Source organism: Syngnathus leptorhynchus, chromosome 9 (assembly GCF_054491065.1).
Source record: "Syngnathus leptorhynchus isolate UIUO chromosome 9, UIUO_Slep, whole genome shotgun sequence".
Lineage (NCBI taxonomy): Eukaryota > Metazoa > Chordata > Actinopteri > Syngnathiformes > Syngnathidae > Syngnathus > Syngnathus leptorhynchus.
The window spans coordinates 11,259,750-11,286,961 of record NC_141203.1 but is presented as its reverse complement, the minus strand read 5'-3'; the positions used below and the strand labels follow the sequence as shown (position 1 = coordinate 11,286,961).

Here is a 27,212-nt window from a genome sequence, read left to right as displayed (position 1 = left end):
GAATTGGATTACAATTAGGGTCATCGCTTACATTACCTCTCGCTAATCCACCAGAGGCAATCTGCTCATCTCACGCAGACGCAAGCGCACGTATTATTCTGTGCCAATGGAGCACAAAACAGGTAGTGTACTGACAGGTGTAAGGTGGGAAGATGCGCGTACCCGACAGTGGGGTCCACCGCCAGTCCTCTAGGGTTACCCAAGTTCTCGGTGATGAGCGTGACCCGGTTACTTCCATCCAGGTCCGCCATGTCGATCCTATTGACACTGGCCTCCACCACATACAGTTTATTGTTCACCCAATCCACGGCCAGGTTCTCGGGGTAGTCAACTGATACATTTAAAACCACCTGCAAATTGGACCCGTCCATGTCTACAGAAAACACCTGGACACAAAAGACGGCATTGTCAGTGGTCTAGTTGATCACTGTTTTCATGAATGACGATACTATATCATTATCTATGACAAAAAAAAGGGAACTAAAGTGAACTGTCGTAAAATACAGCGGTGCCTTAAAATATGACTTTAATTCACACTGGTTACAATCAACCCCCTTAAAGAATTGTTTTTAATGAAAAAAAAAAAATGTTTTTTCTGAAAAACATACAGCAGAAACCTAATTAAATATAATTTCTTTAAAAAGTATTTGTCAAGTCACGTCGAGTAAATTTTATCTATATATTCCTGAGTCACCAAACCGGCCTGTTTGAAAGAGAAACTGTAGCGGTGGTTGTCTCGCCTCTCTGGTTGCATTCACATGCCCTGCTTGCACTCTGGCTACTTTAATCACGAAGCTACAAAGCCGTTTAATATACAAAGATCCCTTTTAAAAGATGTACCCTGGCCTATCAACCTGGCGGCTGCCCTCCTTATTTTTTTTAGCGGTGAAGAATGCGTTTGGAACGACGGTACGGCTGAAAACAAATACAGCGTAATTACTCAAGCGAGCTTGTATTACAAAATTGCACCCTGGTATGCGGCCATCATAGCTGCCCTTATCAGATAAGTCTAAAGATAATACACGTAGGATTTTTTTTTTCCACATCTTACAGAGCTTCCCCTTCATTATGACCCCGCTGCACAGGAGCCAGTGGCCGTCATTTAATTACTGTATCAACCTCGCAGATATTTCGAGCGATAACTTGTACGCGGCATGACTATTTAATCCGCAGTCGGTGACGCGTGACTCCGAAAGACTTAACGTTAACGATAAGACTTCGGCAGACAGGTGCTACGGCGTGATTCTCTTTCCTGACTCGACAAAGCAACAATGGAATCAGCATGCTGGAATTGCAGAACTTAGCATACAATTACGGTGTCAAAATGGAATGTAAGTGAGAGTGAGTCGTGCTGAATCATTGTGACCCGTTGTGACGTCGCTACCTTATTCTGAATGGTGTCAGTCCAGAAGATGGTACGGCGCTCAAAATGAAAGTCCACTCCCGCTGCGACTCCTCTGCTCTGCGATTGTACCAAAGTGCGAAGATTGTTGCCATGGATGTTACCCATTAGTAAGTCTCTGCCATTGGAAAACACCAAGGAAGGGACTCCGGCTGTTAAAACAAAACAACAGAACCATAATTGGGTCATTAAAGAAAAGGATCTGGTGTGCAAGGAGTGGAGATTTGACAGAATGCGACATGTTATTTTAGAAAGGTGAAGTGCTTTTCATCCATTTTCAACACACTCCGCTCGGTGAGGCAAAAGCCAAAGAGGTCAACCTCTCGAGTACACAAAGCGAAAGAGTCTTTACTGAAACAACAATGTGCATGCAACAATGCACCAGGGAAAGAAGTACATGCGCTCAGCAAAGCAGCCCGCGGGGGTCGTCGACAGGCAAAAGGGGGGGGGGTTATGCTAATGGACATTGTTTTGACACTTCATTCAGAGATTTCAAGAGCTCACTGTGTGGAAGACGGGAGAGGAAACTTACACGAGGCGTCGGCTCGACAGTGTCTGTGCTGTTCCAGGATGTAGCCCTCCCTGCAGCTGCAGCGATGAGAACCGACGCGGTCCTCGCAGAGCTGGTCGCACGCGCCCCACATTGAGCAGTCGTCAAAGTCTTAAATCGAAAGAAAAAAAAAATATGATGCAAAGACAGTTGCGCTAATACGTGAACGAAAGATGTACCTATACACGAGCGACTGTCATTGCTGCTGACGGTGTAGCCGGAAGGACAGGAACAAGTTCCTCCATCCGGAGAAGGATGACAGCGATGCTCACAACTCAGAGAAGAACATCTCCAGACACCTAGCAAATACGAGCGACCTTTACATTTGGAAAATATTTTGAGTCTAGCTTTTATTTGTAAACTAGTCAGTGTGGAGAAGAAGTGAATCTTTCTGGTTGTGCACATTCTCACACACCATAGAGGTGTCTGGTCACCGAGTTAAAATGCCGACTCAGGTTTGTTTTGAAATGACAAGAGGGGCTGACATAGGCATGCTTGAACAAGGACACACATGAGTGAGTGATAACAGACAGACAGACGGACAGATTGCATTGATACTAACTGCAGTTGCGTCCAGCAGTGGTGTTGCTTTCGTCCTCTCCTTCAGAGCAGTGAGGCGTCCCGTCACATAGCTGATTCATGGAGATGCACACACCAGTAGATGGACATGGCCACTCTCCTGGGTAACACTCATGCATTGCATTTTCTATGGAAGAAAAAAAAAGAAATTTGTTAATACAATCATGGTAAAAAGAAATAATAAACGTCGTTGTGGCTGTGACGTCATTGTCAGTTGTAAGGACTGTCACTTTAAATCACTGGAGGGAACTCTGAGAGGGTCACGGGGGGCTTCTGCAGCCCATCCTCTAAAAACACACACTCTTCACAGCCATGTGGATAAATTCTAAAGGCCTCTGGTGGAATTGGGGGATGGTGGTGGTAGTGGTGGTGGGGGGGCTGCCACAAAGAGCCATTTGAATGACACACTTGGAGGAGCACAGGAAAAGCAGCTTGGTAGTCGCCTCAAACTTTAGATGCAATTTTTAGCTTCACAGGGAAGACACCTTTGAGAAGATTCATTCATCAGACCGAGGCTACAGTTTCATTCGTTTTGTTAACTTTAGTTCGGACTTGTTAGTAAAAAATTGCAATGCCAGCATCAACTTAATATTTGCTTTCCTGTCGGCATCATTTGCATGTGTCTCAATACTTTTGTCTATACGGTGTATATGATAACTGATGTATAGCCATACCGCAGCCTTTTTCATCTGCATTGTCTTCACAATCATCTTCTCCATCGCAAAGCCACACTTGATGAATACAGCGACCGCTGGGGCAGGTAAAGTAATTGCCCCTGCATGAAGGATATGCTGAAAATGAATAAGTAGCCGTCAAAAAAAACAGATCAAGAATTCTGACTGTTGTTGGTGAGAAAGTTCGACATTAGGGGCTTTATTTTTATGAGCCGGCTTCGGAAGAGTTGTGGAAAGTAGACGGGGCGTCTTACTGCAATTGAGTTCGTCACTTCGATCCCCACAGTCGTCGTCGTGGTCGCAGATATAACGTTGAGGAATGCACATCCCGTTATGACATGGATACAGGCCTCCACTGCAATGCTGTGCTGAAGAAAAAAAAAAAAAAAAAGTAGTTTAGTGTAGCTCACACTTTTAAGGCTTAGCCATCAAGGTCCAAAACGGACTTACTGCAATTTGCCTCATCCGAGCCATCTCGACAGTCAAGTATGTGATCGCATCTCTGCGTCCGGTTGTAGCAGGCGCCATTAGCGCATCGAAGTTCTGTGCACTCTGGGTAATCTGCGAGATTAGATCATCATCTGAGCAACATAATGCACACGTCAACCTGACAGCGAGTGAAAAGCTCAGTATTTGCTGCCCGCATTCTTGCGATTGTGAGATTCACAGTGCTTCGAGTGCACCGTGCCAGCCGGGACAATAGCGGCATAGCGGTTGAACTTCAGCTTGACTAATCCACCGAGGAATCCGCAATCAAACTCTGACAAGAAGCATATTGTGGCTCGTTCTGTCCGTCAGCGAGCCTCTTAATCTGAACAAATTGATTAAAAATGCCATAGGAAGGTGGTGGTAAAATACGCTTACCGCAGTTTCTCTCATCAGAGCCGTCGGTGCAGTCAGATAGATGGTCGCATCGGTACTCGGTCGGGACGCACGGCCCGTTGCTGCAGCTGAATTGTCCAGTGGTGCAGGTTCTCCCAGCTGAGGACGGATTGGAGACATTTAACGGAGTGCATGCAAAATATGAGATGCCTGACAATGACAGGGTGGACCTTTTTGGCTAATGTTAGCATTTAGCGAGCACATTGTGGACTTTGTGCCTTTGGTGAAATCAAAACTAGCGAGATAACTTACGACAGTTTAGTCTCTCGTCCGAGCCGTCTTCACAGTCCTCTTCATCATCGCACACCCACACACCGGGGATACACTCGCCGTCACTCAAACACTGGAAGTGACTGTCATCGCAAGTTATTTGAGCTGTAAGGCAAAGATAAACACATTTTGGATCGCTAATTACAAAACAAAAACAAGATATACTCTGACATTAAGATATCAGTTTGCACGCAGCAAGGGAGTAATTAAAACAAAGCAGTTCAATTGTCAGGTTGAGTCGGTTTGTAAATGACTCACGACATTCTTGTTCATCCGAGTCATCGGTGCAGTCTGAAGTCCCGTCGCAGTGCCAATCCCATGGGATGCATCGGCCCGTCCCGCAGCGGAACTGCCCCAGTTCACATCCTATGCACACATGCCATTTATAAAAACAATGTCACCTGGTAGAATATTTATCATTCTCAATTATGCTGGAATAATTATGACGCATAAAACTAATTTAATTTACATGATCCGTATAAGACTAAGTATTCTTATTAGAATTTGTTGCAGGCTTGTTTGTGATGTCACACTGTTTTACACAAAGTGAAAATAACGCAGTAATAACGAGAAAGCGGCACAGGTCAGTTGCTTAAGAGGATAATGTTGAGGGGAAAGAGGCTGTGAAGAGTGACATTTTTTCTAGTCATTTTTTTTTAATGATCTAGTTTGTGTCAAAAAGGGAAGCGCAACACCCAAATGCTAACTAATTAGTCTGTAAGTAATGGAAAAAGGAGTGTGATGAAACGTGCTGTTAGCGACGTTGATGAGTGGTGGAGACAAGCGTGCCATCCACCCCCCCCCGCCCCACCCCCCTTTTCCCAGGATGTTACGCAATCCTCTTCTGCGCTCATACAAGCTCTCCTTTTGATGTTCCCGATGAGTGGCATCTGTGGAGATAAGGTACCACGACACTGCCTTCTCTGGCATCTGCCAGTGGGAGGGGATTGATTCAAGCAACATAGCTGAGTGTCAGAACACTCCATCACAACTATCTGAACAGGAATGCGCATTTCCATCGATGTTAACTTGATTTATCACACACATTGACCATGTATTTTAATTCTCACTGAGGAGAATTGGTGAATGATGTCAGAGGAAATTTATCTCAGACAATCAAAATGTCTCAAACAAAAATGTCCATTAAGCAGCCTCGGATGAGTTTGGTGGGGATGGAACGGACAGCCTTGACCTCAAGCCCATTAGGAATGAACTTGACCTTTTGCCTCGTGTCTTTCTTGACTGCATAATTTTGGGCTGGGTTGTCAGCTGTCATCAAGTGGTTAATAACGTAGCATCTAATAAAAAAAAAAGGATTCCCCTAACCTGTGTGTATATTCCTCAAAATTAGTTACAAAATTGGTAGTCCAGTTTCCTGCAATTTATGCGTAATTTTTTTAATGAAGGACTATCATGTATTAGATATATTTTTTTTATAGCAAACTTTGACAAGATGCTTTTACTATAATAAAAAATAAATTCACTCACTCAGGTTATGTCTTCAAGATCCAACACTACACGTTTTAGAACCTAATGAGTGTTTTTTTCTTTTTTTTGCGTGTAATTCAGTGTTTTCCTTTCCCTTTTGTCCGGCCTTGTCTTTTCTTATTGCAACTTAAACCCACAGCGGGAGACGACACTGCGACAAAAATGCCCCACTATTCTAAGAGAAGAACATTAGAGGAATTTTCATTCCAATGAAGCCCCTCCCCAAGCCCCTCTGTGGAATCACAATGGCACAAAAGAAGCGCCGGTAGGGATGTAAACTCATAAGTGGAAGTGTCACCCTGATGGAAAGAAGAGGCTAGTGTGTGTGTGTGTTTGAATCCATGGAGAAACCGCACCTGACCCCTGTAACATCTTTTACGGTGTGGTTAAGCTTTGGCCAACCGTGCTTGTTTTGGCGCAGGCCTCGGCACCCACTGAGTTGCAAAGAAAACGTCCACTGGCTTGCATGAAACGCCGGAGCTGTCCACCCTGTCGGAGCAAAGTGCCGCGGCCCGTTTCATATGGAAATGCACGCAGCAGAATGCAGTCAATTGCCAAACAAGTGACTTTGGCGCTTAGTGCTACAAACAAAACAGTGAAAGGCCTGACTGCTTTTGGCACCGGCGTGGGGATCCCTGAATGGAGCGTGGACCGACAGCCTTCATTTAGTTGGAACTGAAAAATCGTCAACATTTTTTTTTTTTTTTTTTTTTAGAGGGGTTGGAGGGAGTGTATGCAAATTTTGATGAGAAATGAAGCTATCACAAGACAGCTGCATTGTCGGAAACTTATCAGGCATTGATAAAAAAAAAAAAAAACGATTCGTGACAACGCCTGTTTTGTAAAGCAATGTTACGGCTGTACAAAGATTTAGGCTCCTTAGATTTAACATGCACGCGCCGTCCAAGTTTGAACATAACAAAAGGTGTTTTTCATCAATACAATAAAACCGCCTCCCACCATGACCTCATTACAAACAACTATTTACACTCATGTGAAATAGTAACTTATGGGCTGTACAAATCACATGTATCAACTTGTCATAATTATGTTTGCGCTTTTGAAATGGATATGTTGTAATAAGTGCAGGTGTAGCTCACACCAGTCAGCTGATATCTTCGCATTATTGACAAACATGCTGATAAAGTCCCAGGAGTCATCATTTAAACCTCAAATGTCAGCAAAATCCAGAACATTATTCATTCTTTTACTGTCAACGCATCCTCATTTTGACCATTAAGCATCTATTTTTGTCTATCACATAACGACTGAGGTGAAATCATCCGGTTTATTCCAGGGCGTATCCAAGCTGAGGCTCGGCAAGCTTTACCAAGGTAGAAATGGTTCCATTCTACAGCAGCTGCAGTGTAATTAGTAGCCACATTCACACTAAGAAGCTTACATCCTAAGGGTTGAGCAAAAAGAAAGCAGATTACAATTTGAGAAGCAGGATCGAGCTGGGCTACAAACACAAGAGACAAACGCAAATCTATTCAGTGAAGCATTCCCGATGTCCCGGCCGGCCTTATCGCAAAAATCACTTCGGTTCCTCGACTTAAAGTTCGCGGCGTGCGGCTCAAAATCCGCCTCGCCGAAATGAACTTTTTTAACCGGTACCTCTTAGTACTTACAGATTGTAAGTCACATGCTCAGTTGTGTTACCTAGCAACAGTAAAGCTCAGGCAAAAGTTCCTTCAGGAGAACTTCCATTCTGACTGAGGGGGGCTTTGTGCTCAACCTTTTTAAGTAATAACACACTGAGTGGTAAAATTTATTTTACTCGATCCGTTTGGAGGTCAACATTTCCTCGCTTGAGAATCGCCTTCCATCATTCTCAAGTTGTGTTTTTATCATTTTTATTTATCAGGAGACTGTCTGGAATTGGTTGCATCTTTGCAATCATAGACTGAAATAACTTCAGCAACAAGTGAACAATTCAATATAAATCAAGAAAGAACAAGACATACCTTGTGATTGGCACAACCAGCAGAATAAGAGGAGAAAGAGTTGGAGTGGCACCGCTCTCCACATTCTGGCTGGTGCGTCCAGCTCCGCTGTGTAGATGGAGGAGCTGCAGGAACTGGAGGGGGGGGCGGTCTGGGATGCTCTTGGCTCTCCTCTAACCGGGCTCCTTGGCCCACGACTTGATCAAAAGGGGCGTGCACAAAGTGCAGGAGAGCCGCTCCCCCAACCTTGTGGATAAATCCCTCAAGGCGGGCTGTGGAATCTGCATAATGATATGCAGCTCCCATGACTACTAACCTTACATCACTGCTTTTATGCACTTTAGTCCTGTGGAGAGATTAAAGACCTCACTCAATTGACTGCACAAGATATTAAACAGTGATTACATGAGTAGTATTAAAAAATGTACATTACTATGTTATACAAAATATACATCTGGACTAACCTTCCCAGTTATATAATTATCATGGACATTAATAAAGTTTTTCTGATGCAAGTTCTGTCGTCACCATGTGTTTTTCCTTGCCAGACCGGCTATTGTTCGTAAATTGATAGTTGGAGGATGCCACGTAGCGGCCGTTATGTGATACTACATGCCACCTGTTGCCATGACGTGGTTTCCAATGGCAACCGAACAACTCAAACTTGGACATAGGGGAAGCGTGTTTTTATGTGTCCTTTTCTTTGGGACCTTGTTTAAGTTGTCCCACAATGCATTTCGTTGTGATTTTTTATTAATTCATAACATTTCCTAGCTTGACACTAACATCATATGTGCCGAAATATACACACAAATGACGACATATGACACAAGCTCTTATGGCGTAACAATGAAATAAAAAAAATGCCAAAATTAAAAAAAAGAATACCTTCTCTCGGGGAACTATGTGAAGGTTGTAACTATTGTAACAGAATTCAGTTTGCCCAGATAAATCTTTGTAGCAGAATTGGTGATTTAAAAAAAAAAAAAATAGACGACACACTCACGAGGTGGTGACGTCATGAAGTCCGTGGAGGGTCCTCGTGCTCTCGGAAGTGTTGAGTACGCAAGTACACAAGTCTTTTTTTTTTTTTAAGTCCATTGTCTAAAGAGCATAAAAGAGGCAACTCGCAACTAGGATACTCATTCAAACAAAACTAGAAAAACGAGTCTAATAAAAACAATATTAGTGAATATACTTCAAAAAGACATCAAGTACTCGGAGGGCCTTTTCTCAATATGTCTCATCGAAAAAAGTCTGGAAACCTGAGAAAGAAACTGACCAAGTGTGAGGATAACCTGCTACTTAACGGATTGTCACTCAACAATTCCGTAAGCAACAATTATAGAACTTTTAATTTAAGACTTACCTTTGTCTAGTTTATGTTCATATCAGTGTATGTCGGTTAGAATTGATTTACTGCTATTTTTGGAAGCCTACGTCACTTAGTGACGTATTGTCTCTAAAATGTTAGGTTAATAAAGTTGGAAAAATCTGTAATAACGTTAATTTGTTCATAAAAATGTTTCACTTATACGTATAACGCAATTTCTTCTCCAACGTATTGGCGCCCTCTTGTGAAAGTGTAAACTAGGTTTTCAAAAAATAATATTTTTATTTTAATTATTTTACGATCTGAAAATATTTGTATGATTTTGCAAGCACATATTATATAGCATATTCAATGTATGATATTCAATATATATAGCTTTATTTTTGGCACTTTCAACAGTACTTGTACACCACCAGAACCTTAATTAGGTCCATGTGTATAGCGTAATACCAACCTTTTTTAAATTAATTTGATTATTTGTTCAACATTACAGAAATTTCATGACACAACAAGCAAAAATGTCACAAAACCTATGTGAAGCAAAGTAGTGAATAAGTCTCCATTTACTGAGTGTCAAATATGGTCAAGTTTAACAGTAATGAAAACTAAATATTTTCTTTGTAAAGATAATAAATAGAGCAAACAATGTGGTCACCAAGTGTCATTAATGCTTACCTCTATAACATTTGGTTTTCCTGTTTTTTTCGCAGCACCTGGACATCAATCCAAAGACTTTAGAGAAATGCATGGACCTCTCTTGCTCCGATTTAGAGGAGACATTACTGCTACAGTCGAGAATAAAAGAACAAGCCCATTTGATCTGTGTATTAAAAGAGAAGTCAGATGAGCTGTTCAAACAATGCCAAAGCTTGCAACAAGTCAAGGCCCAGTTGGAGAAGCAACTTGACAGCTGTCAGAAAGAAGTTATACAAAAGCACCAAAGAGCAGAGCTGGTGGAAAAACGATTTCAGGATTTAGATGCCAACAGTCAAGCCATTATTGCATTCATGGAGGAGCACAAACGGCAGAATATGCAGCTGAAGCAGGAAAACAAGCAGCTGCAGGCGGAAAACGACAGGCTTTTCTCCCAAAAGTTACATGATAAAGAGGTCATCATTCAAAATCTAACAAAGAAAATCAAAGCATTGACAGAGGAGTTCACCACGAAGGAGACTGCTTATCAGTAAGATGGTTTTTTTTTTATCGAGATTAACTCATTCACTGCCATTGACGACTATAGACGTCAAATTTCCATTGGGCTGGCACTGAATGAGTTAACAGCAACAAATCAATACAGCGGTGTCTTGATGTAAAAAAATTGAATTTGTTCCATGACCACACAAATGTTTGTTTCACGTTGAGAATTTTTCATCATCTGCCGAGATAGCTCGTTTCAAGGCACCACTGTAGTTGTACGATTAACGCATTTTGCTCGAAAGGGAGAAAATATCCCAATGTGTTTTATCATATTTGAAACAATCAAGAGAGCATCAAGAGATGGCGTCGTCGTACCTCAAACAACTGATCAAGGCCCAGCAGCAGCAGGAGGTCACAGAAGAAATGTTGAAAGGTCAACAACTCAGTCCCATATATCTGCACGTGACATACCAAGGCACTCTGGAACTTTTGTCTTTCTCCCCATCAGCTGTAAAATTGAAACTTCAAAATATCGAGGAACAGCACGCGTTGAAGGAAGCCACACTGAATAAAAGCATCATAAGTCTGACCAAAGAGAAGGAAAAAGTGCTGCGTACTTCTGTGGAACAAGAGAACATCTTACAGGTACGTGAAAAATGGCGCTCGTCCTCAACACGTTTTTACAATTATATCATTACAGGAGAAACTAAAAGAACTCCAGCTTCTTGAGCTGCACTATAAAGAACTGAAGAAAGCCCAGTTAAAAGCGGAGGAACGGTAAACTAAATAGTTGCTAATTTTGTCCGTTGTGTCGTGAAAAACTTAGCCGCAACGTGTCCTTGAACTCAGGTTTAAACAGCAAGCACATGCGGTTAACGCAGATAAAAGAGTCCGATCGCTCAAGTCGGCCCTGGAAGACGCCGGGACAAAGTACGAGACGCTTCAAAAGGTTTGTTTGGAAAATGAAAACACTCACATCCCGTACAAGGTCATCATCAATGTTCATATTGATATTTTACAGGATTTCGAGGCATTCAAAAAACACAGCAACAGTCTCCTCACAAAGGAAAGAGAGCTCAATAAGATACTGAGACACTTGAGGAGCTAAACTTTTAGAAACGATCAGTGCACCCAGAACAAAGACCCGAGAATGATCATTGCTGTATCACAACCGTCACCTTTACTCTTATTCCAAGCTTTTCGAAACGATACAAAGCACATACTCAGGTCAGAAGTTCCTCAAATAGAAATTGGACTGTACAAATCAGAGAGACTTCCAACCCACGCTCGTTTAAGAGTGTTCCTCCGCCAGTTTCTCTGCCTTTTGGACCACTTCTTCGATGGGACCCACCATGTAGAACGCTTGTTCGGGCAAGGCATCGTATTCTCCTGAACAAAAGTAAGGAAAGGAAAGTTTAAAACGGGTTTAGCCCATTGAGGGAACAAATTTCCTGTGCGGCACTACCTGCTAGAATACTCTGGAATCCTTTGATTGTCTCCTTGAGAGGCACCAGCTTTCCCGCGTGGCCAGTGAAGACCTCAGCTACCTGGAAAGGCTGCGACAGGAAACGCTGGATCTTGCGAGCGCGAGCGACCGTCAGCTTGTCTTCCTCGGACAGTTCGTCCATGCCCAGAATAGCGATGATGTCTTGTAGTGACTTGTAGTCCTGGGGAAAAAAAAAAGAGACCTCATTAGACCTTGTTTTGGTTCATCATTAAAAATAAAATGATGCAAGTCTTGCCTGGAGAATCTTTTGTACGCCTCGAGCGACGTCATAATGCTCGGAGCCTACGATGTTGGGGTCCATGATGCGGGAGGTGGAATCCAGGGGGTCCACGGCCGGGTAAATGCCCAGCTCGGCGATGGCCCGGGATAACACGGTGGTGGCGTCCAAATGGGCGAAGGTTGTGGCGGGGGCGGGGTCGGTCAAGTCGTCGGCGGGCACGTAAATGGCCTGCAATGCGAGCGATGTTTTAGTTGGATTCTGGGAAACGGCCATTCGGTTGACTTACTTGGACCGAGGTGATGGAACCTTTCTTGGTGGTTGTGATTCGTTCCTGCATGGTACCCATATCGGTGGCCAAAGTCGGTTGATATCCCACGGCAGAGGGGATACGACCCAAAAGGGCAGACACCTGGAAAAGTTCTTTTCATTCTTGAAATTCCATCCAAAAATGGAAACATCCACAACATTTTACAAATATGAAGTTACGTACCTCTGATCCAGCCTGAGTAAACCTAAAGATGTTGTCGATAAATAGAAGCACATCTTGTCCTTCTTCGTCGCGGAAATATTCCGCCACCGTCAAGCCGGTAAGAGCGACCCTGGCACGGGCGCCCGGAGGTTCGTTCATCTGACCGTACACCAGCGCAACCTGAAAACATAAACAATCGTCGGTAAAATAGTAAGACTGGAAAAAAGTCAAATGGGCGTCACCTTTGACGTGGTGTCCTTCAGGTTAATGACGCCAGACTCGATCATTTCGTTGTATAAATCGTTGCCTTCACGGGTGCGCTCTCCGACTCCGGCGAACACCGAGTAGCCACCGTGAGCTTTGGCCACGTTGTTAATCAACTCCATGATCAAGACAGTCTTACCCACGCCGGCGCCGCCAAACAGACCTGGCGCACGATGATAATTAGAAGATCGTTGCTCGCGTAAACACGGTCTTGACTACTGACCAATTTTTCCACCCTTGGCGTAGGGTGCAAGGAGATCGACCACTTTGATGCCGGTGACTAAAATCTCTTGCTCCACACTCATGTCAGTGAACTCGGGGGCTTCAGCGTGGATAGGAGCGGTTCTGGAAGAGAGTCGGGGTTATTTTTATACTCGCCGTTTTTGCTCTTTAAAAACTTCTATTCATAGAAATCCAGCGGGATGTCAATATGCACGTGAGGTTATTCTCGTCCACTTGGGGTCGCCATTTCTGTGACTTTTGTCTGTGGCTTTAAAGGCGGAGCTTAGCTAGGTGAGTGACATGGGTGTCGAATGTGGGTGGAGTTAACTAGCTAAGCTTTTAGCCAGTTTGCAAATTGAGTGGTTCGCCCTGAGTTGCGGCCGTCGGTGCCTCGTATACCAATGTGGGTTTTCGCAAAACAAATTTTGTTTGACGAAGAAAACAATTGTTAGAATTGAATCGAAAACGTGGCAGGAGAAAAACTTACTGTTTGGTGCTAATAGGACCACGTTCATCAATAGGTTCTCCAATGACATTCATGATCCTGCCCAAAGTTTCGGGCCCTACGGGGATTCTGATCGGGGCGCCTGTATCAAGAACCTTCTGCCCACGGATCAGACCTTCTGTGCCATCCATGGCGATTGTCCTGACTGTGTTTTCACCTGAAGAAAAACGTAGACAGCTTCAAAATACTATTTGTGGCTTCGCTGCACTACTCAGGTATCAAACTCAAGTTACTGACCGAGATGCTGTGCCACCTCAAGCACCAGCCTGCTGTCACGGCCCATCACCTCCAGTGCATTGAGGATGGGAGGCAGGGCTTCATCAAACTGGACATCTACAACAGCACCGATCACGGCCGTGATGTGTCCATTACCGAGAGCTGCTTGAGCAGCGGGACTTGCATAGCCCCTGCCTGCAAATAACACATTAAAACAAAGTTCAACTTGATTAGCAAGTACACAAGTGGGTCAGTCAAGGAAGTTCAAAGAATCGAAAGAAAGTTGTATTCGAAAAATGATAATCTTGCAGTATTTGATAACAAAAGGTCATAGAAGCGGACGTGGTAACAAGGTCAGAAGAAAAAGAAATAAAACACCCAACTTTTAACTGTCCCACATTTAACACAAACACAAAGAATAGAATGTAGATATTTTTTTGAATTCAACATCTGAAGCAATGAAGGTAAAGGGCCATGTCTATCAGGCACAGTCCAAAGGACATTTTGCAATGACAGTCCAGGGCGGTGAAAGCATATCTCACCCAAATTGAGGCTCGCATTTCTACCACCGAATGTCTTCAGTGAGTTGACACCGGGCTTGAAAGCCTGCAAAACCCCGTTGCAGCAACGTCCGACGGTACCCAGCATGGTTAATATGGCTGAAGGTGAAGCCGCTCAGAGGACAGCTTCAGACAGTAAGATCAGCTGTTGAGCGAACAGGACGGTCCTGCGCATGCGCTCTGGCTTGTAATCTTATACCCTCGTCTGCCACTGGAGGGCGGTATAAGCGTTAATCAATGACGTCATATTCCATAAGAAAAGAAATTAGCATTATTAGCTCAAACTATAGACAAAAAAACAAAGCTACTGGCAGTAAGAATAACAAAGTCAGCAAAACTATACAAAAATGGAAAAGTACGCCAATATCTTGTGTGTTGTGGAAGTACAGTACATTAAATAAGGTTGGCAAAATGTTAACATTATACTCATGATGTGCTCCTTTTCTAAAGTGACCCTTAGAGTTCACACTCAAACATAATGTAACTTAAATGTCTAGGAAACACTGTAATAAATAGTGTAATAATTCAAATGCTCAAAACCATAGAGCAATTCAAGAGGTTAGTGTTTTGTTACTTTTGCACTATCAAGAAATACTGATCATATAAATGATGAATGGCCGTTTATCATAGAGCAACAGGGTGGATTTTGCCAACCTATCATTCAACGAAACATTCTTTTGTGTCACAAAGTCTCCTCTAATTACTTCTTGCCTGGAGCTTTTGCAATACAAAGCCTTCTCACCTGAAAAAAAGTGGACAGAAAGCTCATCGAATCCATCGCCCAAAGTGTGCAACTACGTAGGACACCTGAAGCTCAACTCTATCAGTGATGGTCATCGGTCGAGGTCGGAAGGTGAAAAGAAAGCCTGTGGCTACATGTTGTTTTCTTTGGGAAAAACAAATAGCTTTTGTTTTTTTGCTACACTTCTGGATTCTATGAACTTTTTTCATGCAATACATTTAAGTGAGAAAACATATCTAGAATTCCAACTTGAAACCTCGTCATGGTTGGAAATGTATTCCTGCCTTTTGGAGCCCTGAGGCAAGAAAGTCTGCTTGAGCAAGAATCCATTGAATTGCTTGGGTGGTTCTTCCTTATAAAAGAGGTGTGCGTACTCAGGTTCTCTTGACTCTGCTTCCGAGAAGGACGACACCTCCGTCGCTGCTGATGGACGGTAAATGAGATAGCCGGTCCGTTTCATCTAACGTGGTCCTGCAGGTCCAAACAGCTTTCGGAAATACTGCAACATCTCAAAGTAGGTTGACCAGTCAATGATGCTTACTCTCTATTTACATGCATTTAGTTCTTCATTCTTTTATTTGTCATTGAAACAAAGATGCTCCTCTCCTGGGAATCAATGCTGTTGACCACAGCTCTAACTTGTGTCTGGGCTCAAGATCTACATGATAACAGAAGAGCCAAATCACGTACAAAAACACTGGATGCAAATATTTATGATGGGCAAGGTAAACAAAATATTTACTCCTCAATGTACTAATACAAATAAATACAAAACTCTTATTGTCTGGTTACTTTTAGTCATTTGTGGAATTCCATTTAACATAACCCTGAGTAAAAATAATTTGAAGAGACACTTCATGCATTTCTTCCTGCAGCTATCCTAGATGAGGACTGTAGCTTGGAGCTCAGTTTTTTGTTAGATAGCTCCGAGAGCGCCAAAGACAACCACAATCAGGAGAAACAGTTTGCCATGAATTTGGTGGATCGACTCCAAGGCCTGAAACTGCAGACGGGTCGAAGTTTGAGTCTGAGAGTGGCCCTGCTCCAGTACAGTAGCACAGTCATCACAGAGCAACGATTTAGCGACTGGAGGGGCACTGAGAACTTCAAGAACCGCATCGCTCCTATCGTTTACATCGGCCACGGCACTTACACCACGTACGTCATCACCAATGTGACCAAGCTCTACCGGGAGGAGTCCAGCCCGGGCAGCATTAAAGTCGCCGTGCTCCTCACTGATGGCTCCTCCCACCCGAGGAACCCGGATATTTTCTCTGCTGTCGCCGAGGCCAAGAACCAGGGGGTCAAGTTTTTCACTCTGGGCATTACCAGAACTGCCAACGAGCCGTCCAATGTGGCTCAGCTCCGCCTCCTCGCCAGCTCTCCCGCGTCCCACTTCCTCCACAATTTGCAGGACAGAGACGTAGTTGAAAAAGTGGCGACAAACATTGTGAGTAGACGACATTGTGTGTAAAGGCACTTATTTATCATATATTATATTTCATAATTATAGATAATATTTAATGTTTTAATTTAATATTTCATAATAATAATTTTATGATATATTCTATTTTTATTAAGTTTATTTGAGTTGACTGATGGAAAAACAAATGAAATTTTGAGGTTATTTTTTTTAATAATACAATAATAAAATAATGTTTTTTTAAATCAACATAAATAAGAATGTAATTTAAATTGTTTGCTTTTATTTGCAGACTGACCTTGCTGATGAAGGAGTAAGTGTTGCTTTTTTTGTACACTTGCAAATTGAAATTGGCTCCTCAATATGAAACTCATTTAAAAGATAACACAATGTATCCCTTCCCTTTTTTTCAGTGCCCACTGGCTCCAAAATGTGCCTGTGAAAAAGGCGAGAGAGGCCCCAGCGGGCCTGCGGTGAGTAGAAACGACTTTTTAAGTGTCAGACATCAACATGCCCTCAAGGCATTTTTTTCTTTCCACAAATTTTTGGCGTGAGTAGCAATTGCACAGGCGTAAACAATCATTTTAAATGCTTGCGTTTTTCTGGCTTGAAGGCATTTTACAAAAGCACCTTACACTTCATCAGACACATCTTTTTTTCCTTTGTGCATTTTCACGCCGGATTTTCTCAACCCTGCGCTCACACGCCAACCTAAAGATGCTTACGCAAACTTCCATTCAAGCCAGCTAGCAAATAATGATGCTATGCTGACAGACATTTGCACGTCCATCAACCAGGTGTTTTCTTCATCCGAGATTCTTGACATTCTTCCGCTCAGACACGGCTGCTCTTGTAATTGCTCTTATTGGTTTAATGGTCACGAAACAGCAATGTCTGGAGGATAGCAACTGACACGCATCCAGGTGCGTTTTGAACGCTATGACCTCCAACCCCGGAGGGCGAGACCACGCTTGTCCTTTATATTGCTCTAAACGTCATCTCGAAGTTGCTAAGCAAGCTGACAAATTGGAAAAAAAAATGATTCTGTTTCCTTCTTTAGGGCAAGAAAGGTCGTCCAGGAGAAGAGGGAGCCCCCGGGCTGAAAGGTCAAAAGGTGTGCACCTGTTGGTCCGCATGGCTTGACCTTCTGACAAGCTTTTAAAAAAAAAAAAAAAGTTATTTATACCTTCACCGCATTCCAAAGTTTGCACACCTGAGATCTATTTTTCAGTGTGAAACGAGTTCAGTTTCCCAAGAATGGGAATTTGGACAGACAATTTTTTTTTTTTTTTTGATGACTCAGCATGTTGGTGACATTACAGGGTGAAGCAGGAACAAGTGGCACACCGGGCCGGGATGGTACAGAGGTAACCGAACAAACTTTAAATTAAATCCTGGACATTAAGATGCTATGTTATACACTTTAATGGCTAATAATCAAATATATTTGCAGGGGAAATCAGGAGACAAAGGAGAGCAGGTAAGAACAGATAGCGGATCATTTTGTAAAACAAAAATGGAGTCCACATGATGAGCATGAGTTATCCACAGGGTGAACGGGGAGAGTGCGGGACTCCAGGAATCAAAGGAGACAGGGTTGGACAACATGAACAATTCCTTATAATATTGATTATCATTTCCCATCATTTACTTTTTGTTGTTATGTAATCTGCCGCAGGGTCCCGAGGGTTCGATTGGTGCAAGAGGACCTAGAGGACTGGAGGTCAATAAATAGGAGTGAAATATTTACGACAATAGAGAATAGAACTCATGACATGTGATTGTATTATTAGACTTATCTGATCAGTAAAAAAGAAGAATTCATTTCAAATATAAATAAGGAAATGTAATCAGCTACTGTAAAAGTAGGTCAAGATAATATATCTGCTGATTTTAAACCTGCTCCTTGAAAATGTGGACCTTCCTATTTGTGTCCAGGGGCAACCAGGACCACATGGAGACATTGGACCAGAGGGCCCACAGGGAAAGCAGGTTCACATATATATATATATTTTTTTTTTACGTGATTTTTCTAATAGTGTAAGAACAAAAAGAAAGAAGGACATTTTATCTTTTTCTCCACTAACAGACCTTTTGATCTTCTGTGTCAAGGTTACATATGCACTAAGACACGAAGTTGACTGAAACTGACAGATTGACTTCAAAACATGTCCTGACTTGTAAGGATAACCTACATTTTCCATGACAGGGGGAACGTGGACCACCCGGCCCTCCGGGTATTCAGGGAGAAACTGGCATTGGGATACCTGGACCAAAAGTATGTCGTGAACTTTTGCCTCATCTAGTTTTTTTCTTCAGTTATATTGGAGTGTGTGCTGATATATATAGATTTTTTTTTTTTTAGGGTGACATGGGATTCCAGGGGCGCCCAGGTCCTCCTGGTCCTATAGGCGTTGGTGCACATGGTTCACCAGTGAGTTTTGACTATGTGTAAATCACTGTGACAACAAATTATTCGACTCTGAGCATTTTTTTTTTTTTTGCAGGGACCTCAAGGGCCTCAAGGTGTTCAAGGGGAAAAAGGACCCACGGGTGAGGGCCTTCCTGGACCCAAGGTACAATATTATTCACGATTGTGTGTTAAGCCTTGAGTTTATGACTTTCATAAAAATTTCCAGCCTTCGTGGCAAGACCGCACATGCATCATTTGAGAGGAGATTATTGTTGTGGAAATAATGGATGACACTTATTTGTTAAAGGTAACACAAGTGAAATAACACTGGAAATGTCCTCAAGCGAGTACACATCTGTTTGAGCAAAGCCAGACTTCCCAGGTTGTGTGTTATTGCTTGAACTTTTTTGCTGAGCTGGCAATTCTCTAAAAATCCCCCCTCCACACACACACACAAAAATGCATTTTGCATTTTATTACACAAGTTAAAACTGCTTATTCTATACGTCGGCATCGGAAAAAGCCCACTTGAGGTGAGAGGGGGGGGTCAGTTTGACACTGGTATGAAAGGAAAAATAAAGACTAACTTCCATTCCTTTCAGGTGGAATCATCTGAATGAAGTGGGCAACAGGAGCCAACACGCTCCTCTTCTTAACTGTCTCAGTGGAGAACAATACAAACTTGGCTGAGATCCAATGAAAATCAAGCGGCTTGATTCTGCTCCGTAGGGGGATCGAGGGCTTCCGGGACCGAGGGGATCGAGAGGACAACAGGGCGTGGGGATGAAAGGAGAACGAGTAAGTTAAGATTACGATTGTATCGTAAAGCGAGAAATATTATTTTGCTTAGCTTGGATCTTGGGGCCACCATGTTGGAATTTTGAACGGTTCTATGAAGTTGATGCTTTCTTTCCAGGGTGAACTGGGGCCTGCAGGTCCTCCAGGGCTCACTGGGCTGCCTGGAGTTGGCATACAGGGAGAAAAGGTCAAATTAATTTACATTTTGTGGCAATTCACATTGTTCACTTAGCAGATACTGAAAAGAACCTTGATTACTATCCAGGGAGTTGAGGGTCCAAGGGGTCCACCAGGAGTTAGAGGACTTCCAGGAGAGGGTTTGCCTGGATCTAAGGTTTGTGGAAAACATTCATCAAAAAATGTGAGCAATAATTTGAGCGTTTTTGAGGACCCAACTTCTGTTTTTTTCTTAAGGGGGATCAAGGTTTACCTGGAGAGCAGGGATCACCTGGAGAGAGAGGTATCGGTGAATCTGGTGCAAAGGTGAGATAACTCCGCCTTTAAAATATTTTTGCTAATGATTGAATAACGACAATCATCAATGATCAAACGATGTCTTGGGATTGTCATAGGGAGAACCTGGATCTGCTGGTTTAGGTGGCTTACCGGGTCTTCCAGGAGAGGATGGGGCTCCAGGACAGAAGGTACAGAAAATTGCACCATCCCTGCTGAAAAAAGCTCGGTATCTGATGGACTTTTTCTCCTCTTAGGGGGAACCTGGGTTACCCGGTTCAAGAGGTTTGGAAGGACCTCCAGGAATTGGCACTCCAGGAGAGAAGGTTTGTATTTTGGTTTTGGTGTTAAATCCCAGTCACACTTTGTGTGTGGTTCTGCTTTAAAGGGGGACCAGGGTCTGAGGGGCATTCGTGGGTTACATGGACCTCCAGGGATCTCAGGACCCTCCGGTCCAAAGGTAGGACTCAAAGAATCATTGACCTACAATAAATGCTCACTATGATGAAGTTTCCGTCGCAATAACGAGCTCACGTTCTTTACTACGGAACCATTTGCTAGGGTGAACGCGGGTTACCGGGACACCAGGGCATTCCGGGGCCACCAGGACGATCCATAACAGGTCCAAAGGTGAATGAATCTGGCTTAGCAAGAAGGACTTGTTGTTCTTACTTAGACTAATCAACACTAATGCTTCAATTTTTTTTGTCTCCAGGGAGATTTAGGTCCCACTGGTCCGCCTGGACCGATTGGGGAAACAGGCCTTGGACTTCCAGGTCCAAAGGTGAAAGAAATGCTTACAAAAGGAACACATCAGCCTTATGGTACTGATATCAGCTCAACTGGGTTTTCTTCCATCAGGGTGATCGAGGAAATACCGGTCCACACGGTCCACATGGTCCAAAAGGCGAAGGCAGCCCAGGACCGCTGGTTTGTGAAACCATCGAGCAAGATGTTAATAGTCGTAGCCTCCCTTTGATATTGCTAACAAGTAGACATGTTTCTTCCCAAGGGGCCACCAGGACTTCCAGGTTTACCAGGGGAACCAGGACCAGAAGGAATAGGCATTCCCGGACCTAAGGTTACACTTGTTACCCATTTGACATGGTCTCATGTATGTTTAAATGATTACTTTAAATCTGTTTGGTCATGTGATGTCTTTTTTAGGGTGACATTGGCTTTAGAGGACTGCCAGGCTTGCCCGGCCCACCCGGAGAAGGAATACAAGGACCTCCAGTGAGATTAGCACAAAGATTGTTATACTCACAATTTCTTTGCCAACTGTCATTTCGGATCCGGATCAAAATAGGAAGCTGAATTAGTGATTGTGATTTTTCAAAATGTGTTCCAAGGGTAATGTTGGAAGAGCGGGACCTCCTGGCCCAAATGGACCACCGGGAGAGGGTATTCAAGGACCAAAGGTAAACATTAGCAGTAGTTCACATCCTCATTATTGATTACTCACTGAATGTTTATCTAATCATCTCACCTAAGGGGGATCCTGGATCCCAAGGTTTGACTGGACCAAGAGGACCCAGAGGTGATGGTTTTCCTGGAGCCAAAGTAAGCGTTTTCATTTATTTTGAGATGCTATTATCTACGCTATCGGACTAGCTGGTTTCTGATTTAATATCCTTTGTTGATACAGGGTGACCGCGGGTCTCAGGGTGAGAGGGGAATGAAAGGTGCAAAGGGAGGTTTGGGAGATCCAGGATTGCCCGGCGAAGCAGTATGTGAAGATATATCCAAAAAATAGATGTCAGTAATTATTTGTAATATATTGAAATTGTGACGTATCATCGGATAACAGGGAAAACCAGGAACAAAAGGAGACGCGGGACTGACTGTAAGTTCATTTCAATGCATTTCCGATTGTTTCCAGGTTTTGTTTTAATGCAGTTTTGTTTTTCAGAGAGAGGACATTATTAAGCTCATTAAAGAAATATGTGGTGAGTCTCATATTGGGAATCAGCTGAACTTCAAATGTTGCATATTATAAATGTCTGAGCCCCGGGAGACTAAGAACGAGGACAACACAAAGTGATGGCTTGTATTTTACCGTTGTCAGGATGCGGCGTCAAGTGCAAAGAAAGACCGATGGAACTCGTCTTTGTGATCGACAGCTCCGAAAGCGTGGGCCCTGACAACTTTGAAATCATCAAAGATTTCGTCACCAGGCTGGTGGACCGAACTACGGTTGGACGCAACGCCACGAGAATCGGCCTTGTCCTCTACAGCCTGGACGTCCATTTGGAGTTCAACTTGGTCCGCTACACGAACAAACAGGATGTGAAGCAGGCAATCCGAAGGATGCCTTACATGGGCGAAGGCACCTACACCGGCACCGCCATCCGAAAGGCCACTCAGGAGGCTTTCTACAGCGCCCGGCCCGGCGTCAGGAAGGTCGCCATCGTCATCACCGACGGTCAGACGGACAAGCGAGAGCCCGTTAAACTCGATATCGCCGTGCGAGAGGCGCATGCCGCAAATATCGAAATGTACGCTCTGGGCATCGTCAATTCTTCGGATCCGACGCAGACGGAGTTTCTGAGAGAACTCAACCTCATTGCCTCCAATCCCGATAGTGAACACATGTACCTTATTGATGACTTCAACACTCTGCCAGGTGATACACAATGGTGGCGCCAAAGCACTACTTTTGTCCACATGAAACTCCTCAGCTAACTTCAATGTATCATCTTGGCATCAAGATGTTTTTAATAAATATACGTTTTGGAAAATATTTTTTTATCTGTTATTTTCTGCTTCCAGCACTGGAGTCTAAAGTCATCAGCCAGTTCTGTGAAGATGAAAACGGTGCCCTCATCTACAATCGCATCGCAAACGGGCACTGGAACGGCAACAACGGAGTCGGTATCAATGGAAATAACGGCTACGGACAGCTTACTGATGGATTCAACAATGGTTATGGGAAAACTGAGAATAAAGTGATTGGGAATGGTCACCAGGAGGAGGTCACAAATGTCAGGCGTGCCAACAACCGTGGCCGTGGAGATACTTTCACACTACCCATCAGTTCTGACCCACTTCCTTTTCAGGTCATTCCCCAAAATTGTTTGGCTTTACAAATACTGAAGTAAATACTGACTTTTTTTTTTTTTTTGCATCACTCAGGTGGAGGAAGATGAGGATGGTGAAGATTTAGACTTAAGGGCTCATGTGAGAGCCAGCGGCAGCGTTGTTGTAGTGAACAAAACTGGATCTTTGTCACATGTGAAGGAAAGCACCGTTTCCAATGAAGCATCATCATCTTCATCATCCTCCACTGCAGGATCTGAATCCTCAAATTCTAATCAGCTGCAGCGTGTGGTGATTCCAGTCCTGCCTGAAGGTGAGTACTGCATGCAATTAATCTTGCTTGACTCATCATGCTTTTTTTCTTTTGACCACAAGAAGCGTTTTGTTTTTTTGTCCTTCAGAGGTTGCGCTTCACGATCCCCGCTGTAGCCTCAACTTGGACCAAGGCACTTGTAGAGCGTACAAGATCCGCTGGTATTATGACAAACAGGCCAATTCGTGCGCACAGTTCTGGTACGGAGGCTGTGCTGGAAATGATAATCGATTTGATACCAAAGAGGAATGCAAGAAGATTTGTGTTATATTGAAGACAGGTATTTAAGATTTTTGACAATAATTACGTACATTGGCTCAATGTTTTGTGATCCTCAACTAATTGTCATATTATCAGCTTGATCTTATGCAAGATCTATTGGATGTTTTTTTTGTTTTTTTACATATCTGAGCCATGTGCTTTTACTTTGAAATCTATGCTGCTGGACAAATTATTTCAATGTCTGGTGACAAGTTGTAATTGGCAGCTGCAAAACAGGGACACTTATTTTTAAGTTACGTATGCAGAAGTCTACTGAAGTTGTCATCGGGTGAGAAGTTTTTCTCACGGTTCTTATTATTGTCTTCATAATCCCTCCAGAAATTGTCTCACCAGTTGGGCTTTGTGTTACTGTTTCAATTATAATGTCTTTATTTGTGTGTTTATTAATAAAATAATAAAAACTGATGTATGTTTGTTTGTTTTTGTCCACCTTAAAGCCCCTTTTACGAGGAAACATACTATAGTCACTACTTAGTAATTTAAGATGAAATAAATACCACTAACCTAAAAGTCAAAATATATATATTTTTTATCTGTAAATAAAAAACAGTAATACAGTTTTATTGTTTCTTGAGTGACTCAACTCACCCTGCAACAAGCAGCAGAAAATTTTTTTTTAAATAATATTTTTTATTGATGTTATTTACTGTAATCATCTGTAGGCGAAATCGCCTAAAATGTCCCTTCTAACTTGCCGTCCGTTTCCATGGAGACTGCAGCTCGGCAGAAGCTTCTCGGATTAGCAAATCTGCTACTTAGCCAGTAACCACTCAGGTTTTATCATCGATTAAAAATAATAAAAGCTCCGTCCAACTGTTTTTTTTTTTACCATGGCATCCGTTTTAGATGCTCTTTGGGAGGACAGAGATGTTCGTTTCGACATAACCACACTGTAAGTTATATTTGCTTATCTTGCTCGTTAGCTTAACATCGATAGTTCACCTGTTAGTTTAGTAAACACGATGATACACTTTAAATTTTGCCCACAGTCAGATGAAAACTCGGCCTGGCGAAGTGCTCATAGACTGCCTCGATTCCATCGAAGACACAAAAGGAAATAACGGAGATCGAGGTACTTTTAGATTGTGAACGAATTCTAATTTGTATCACCATGTATCTATCTAAATATGTGATTTTGTTTTTCGTAGGACGACTCTTGGTGACAAACCTGAGAATTATTTGGCATTCTTTAGCTTTTCCAAGAGTGAATTTGTGTGAGTAATTACATCTTATTACGTCGTATTTCATTAATAGTTGGGTTGATAACTAATGGCTACATAATGTTAACAGAAGAAAAATAAAACAAATATTTGGTAGGTAATCACAGCTGTCTTTTATTTCGTTTTTCAGCTGTGGGCTACAACTCCATCATTAACATCACAACAAGAACAGCAAACTCCGTAAGTCGTGTAGCTACTATAATGTCTTCATTAATCAGATTTTTAAGAACAATTTTAGAGCGAAAGGTAAAAGCAATGACTTCAATTGTAATGACAAATGCCCCCAAGTGGCCCAAAATGTTTGATTCCTTACATTCAGTTTAATTATGTTATTATTTATGTCATGACTTGACCAATTTTCCTCCAGAAACTTCGAGGCCAAACCGAAGCCCTTTACATCTTGACCAAGTCCAACAACACAAGATTTGAGTTCATCTTCACCAATGTGGTCCCAGGAAGCCCCCGCCTCTTTACATCTGTTATTGCTGTGCACAGGTAACAAACCATGCGAAACATAAAATACTGCACTACGGGAAATCGTTGTTTCTTTGAAACAGAGCCTACGAAACATCTAAAATGTATCGAGACCTGAAACTGCGAGCAGCGCTTATTCAAAACAAGAACCTGCGACTTTTACCTCGGGAGCAAGTCTACGACAAAATCAATGGCGTCTGGAATTTATCCAGCGATCAGGTACATGTTTTCTTACTGTCTTTGTAAAATGTTCTTTTGGTTGTGATCATTACCATTGTGTTACAAATGTTTGTTGATTATTTTTTGATTGTTGTCTTCCAGGGAAACCTAGGAACCTTCTTTGTCACCAATGTGCGGATTGTATGGCATGCCAATATGAATGAAAGCTTCAACGTCAGCATTCCTTACCTCCAGATTGTACGTACTCTATATTGGGCTTCATTTACCCAGGAGGCACAAGATAATATATTTTATTCATGTCGTGTGTTCCATGCGTGTATTTTATTTATCTTTCTTTTCAAAGTGGTCCATCCGAATTCGAGATTCCAAATTTGGCTTGGCTTTGGTGATCGAAAGTTCCCGCCAGGTACGTTTATGATACTTTAAATGTGTTTTTATGCTAGCATGTTCGTGACAAATACAGTTTTTTTTTATAGAGTGGCGGTTACGTGCTGGGGTTCAAAATTGACCCTGTGGAGAAGCTTCAAGATGCTCTGAAAGAAATCAACTCGCTACATAAAGTATACTCTGTCAACCCCATCTTTGGAGTGGACTACGAAATGGAAGAAAAGGTACAAGACATCAGAATATTATTATATAAGAATTGAAATTAACAAACGTCAAATAAAAGCCAACTATGCTGAAAAAACAAAAAATCCCAAAGTATTCCAACCCTTGCTTGTTGTCTTAACACTACTTCTAGCCGCTGCCACTGGAAGAAGTGACGCAGGAGCAACCTTTCGATGACGTGGAAATCGAGCCGGATGAGCAGACGGATGCTTTCGCTGTGAGTGGCTCTGTTTGTCTTCGTCACTCTCAGCCCGCCTGCTGGGGTTTAATTTTCCGGCGCCGAGAATAGCTGCTGACACGCGACATGGTGAACACACATTTGGCCTGTTCTAAAAGAATCCAATTCAAACACAAAAAGGAACTAACGTTCGGTTCATAATGTGGCAAGCAGTAGGTTATCAACTATAAACGTATCAATTGTTGTTTGCCCACAGGCGTACTTCGCTGACAGCAACAAGGTAATGTCCCTCCACGCGTTTGATTAGAATCAATGATAACAAGATTTTTAATCACGTGCTTGTGTTTTCCTAAGCAACAAGACCGCGAGCCCGTTTTTTCCGAGGACCTCGGTCTCGCCGTTGAGAAGCTGAGGGACGGATTTACGCTTCAAGGATTGTGGGAAGTCATGAGCTAAAATATACATTATTTATCCATGTAGATATTGTGATTACAGAAAGCACATTTGTATAGGTTTTTATAGTCTATAAATATTTACTGTGAACATGACCTTATTATATATTTTTGTTGTAAAGCAAATAATTATCTTAAATAATCCAACATAGTTACTATGTACCGAATGTATTACTTGGTGTCTAAACACAGCACTCAAGTATTGGAATAATGCTAAAAGAGGACAAAGTGTCATCGCCTATAGTAGCAGCTGTTCGTTTACTATGGCTACATGCTAATATTGCTCTAGAATGCCAAACGTGAGCAATGAATTCTTAAAACAAATCTGACCCAAGTCCTTTTTCAGTTTCATTGACTGACTACTTGTACCCCAAGCTGGAGTCAGAGGTGGTAAATGTACTCCAAAGTACAG

General features: G+C 42.6%; 5 protein-coding genes across 9 annotated transcripts in view; 3 read left to right on the top strand and 2 right to left on the bottom strand.

Annotated features, from left to right (window-relative positions):
* The window catches only part of lrp2a (low density lipoprotein receptor-related protein 2a), a 30,112-nt gene extending 22,098 nt beyond the window's left edge, over positions 1-8,014 (bottom strand). For all 5 annotated transcript variants that reach the window (XM_085921148.1, XM_085921149.1, XM_085921151.1 and 2 more), the window contains exons 1-12: positions 7,813-8,014; positions 4,616-4,723; positions 4,340-4,462; positions 4,070-4,186; positions 3,656-3,766; positions 3,460-3,573; positions 3,206-3,322; positions 2,515-2,658; positions 2,132-2,251; positions 1,935-2,063; positions 1,385-1,554; positions 163-386 (exon numbers count right to left, since the gene is read on the bottom strand). In XM_085921148.1, coding sequence (XP_085777274.1) covers positions 163-386; positions 1,385-1,554; positions 1,935-2,063; positions 2,132-2,251; positions 2,515-2,658; positions 3,206-3,322; positions 3,460-3,573; positions 3,656-3,766; positions 4,070-4,186; positions 4,340-4,462; positions 4,616-4,723; positions 7,813-7,876 — 1,541 coding nt within the window. In that variant the 5' untranslated portion in view covers positions 7,877-8,014. The remainder of the gene's footprint in view (positions 1-162; positions 387-1,384; positions 1,555-1,934; positions 2,064-2,131; positions 2,252-2,514; positions 2,659-3,205; positions 3,323-3,459; positions 3,574-3,655; positions 3,767-4,069; positions 4,187-4,339; positions 4,463-4,615; positions 4,724-7,812) is intronic.
* An 832-nt stretch (positions 8,015-8,846) lies between these two features.
* LOC147051192 (coiled-coil domain-containing protein 89) lies at positions 8,847-11,963 on the top strand. Its single transcript, XM_085921154.1, has 7 exons — positions 8,847-9,122; positions 9,835-10,307; positions 10,609-10,694; positions 10,770-10,906; positions 10,962-11,038; positions 11,111-11,210; positions 11,283-11,963. The coding sequence occupies exons 1-7, from the start codon at positions 9,030-9,032 to the stop codon at positions 11,367-11,369; spliced, it is 1,053 nt and encodes a 350-aa protein (XP_085777280.1). The 5' UTR covers positions 8,847-9,029; the 3' UTR covers positions 11,370-11,963.
* LOC147051191 (ATP synthase F(1) complex catalytic subunit beta, mitochondrial-like) lies at positions 11,252-14,365 on the bottom strand. The gene is made up of 10 exons (XM_085921153.1): positions 14,207-14,365; positions 13,686-13,859; positions 13,431-13,605; positions 12,945-13,066; positions 12,700-12,884; positions 12,479-12,637; positions 12,275-12,397; positions 12,004-12,216; positions 11,727-11,928; positions 11,252-11,650 (listed from the first exon to the last, which is right to left on the bottom strand). The coding sequence occupies exons 1-10, from the start codon at positions 14,310-14,312 to the stop codon at positions 11,553-11,555; spliced, it is 1,557 nt and encodes a 518-aa protein (XP_085777279.1). The 5' UTR covers positions 14,313-14,365; the 3' UTR covers positions 11,252-11,552.
* A 1,196-nt stretch (positions 14,366-15,561) lies between these two features.
* On the top strand, positions 15,562-23,693 carry col28a2a (collagen, type XXVIII, alpha 2a). Its single transcript, XM_085920356.1, has 34 exons — positions 15,562-15,691; positions 15,842-16,416; positions 16,682-16,702; positions 16,803-16,862; positions 17,450-17,503; positions 17,712-17,756; positions 17,843-17,869; positions 17,941-17,985; positions 18,068-18,112; positions 18,328-18,381; positions 18,599-18,667; positions 18,755-18,823; positions 18,897-18,965; positions 19,532-19,600; positions 19,719-19,787; positions 19,866-19,934; positions 20,015-20,083; positions 20,173-20,244; positions 20,311-20,379; positions 20,442-20,513; positions 20,615-20,683; positions 20,769-20,837; positions 20,915-20,983; positions 21,066-21,134; positions 21,221-21,289; positions 21,406-21,474; positions 21,548-21,616; positions 21,702-21,782; positions 21,864-21,899; positions 21,966-22,002; positions 22,122-22,679; positions 22,826-23,112; positions 23,189-23,405; positions 23,494-23,693. Exons 1-34 carry the CDS (start codon positions 15,562-15,564, stop codon positions 23,691-23,693), a joined length of 3,651 nt encoding a protein of 1,216 aa, XP_085776482.1.
* A 708-nt stretch (positions 23,694-24,401) lies between these two features.
* bbs5 (Bardet-Biedl syndrome 5) lies at positions 24,402-26,821 on the top strand. The gene is made up of 12 exons (XM_085921272.1): positions 24,402-24,579; positions 24,677-24,759; positions 24,836-24,901; positions 25,038-25,087; positions 25,275-25,402; positions 25,465-25,600; positions 25,703-25,798; positions 25,905-25,967; positions 26,038-26,172; positions 26,304-26,387; positions 26,605-26,628; positions 26,703-26,821. The coding sequence occupies exons 1-12, from the start codon at positions 24,518-24,520 to the stop codon at positions 26,802-26,804; spliced, it is 1,029 nt and encodes a 342-aa protein (XP_085777398.1). The 5' UTR covers positions 24,402-24,517; the 3' UTR covers positions 26,805-26,821.
* Positions 26,822-27,212: the final 391 nt, after the last annotated feature.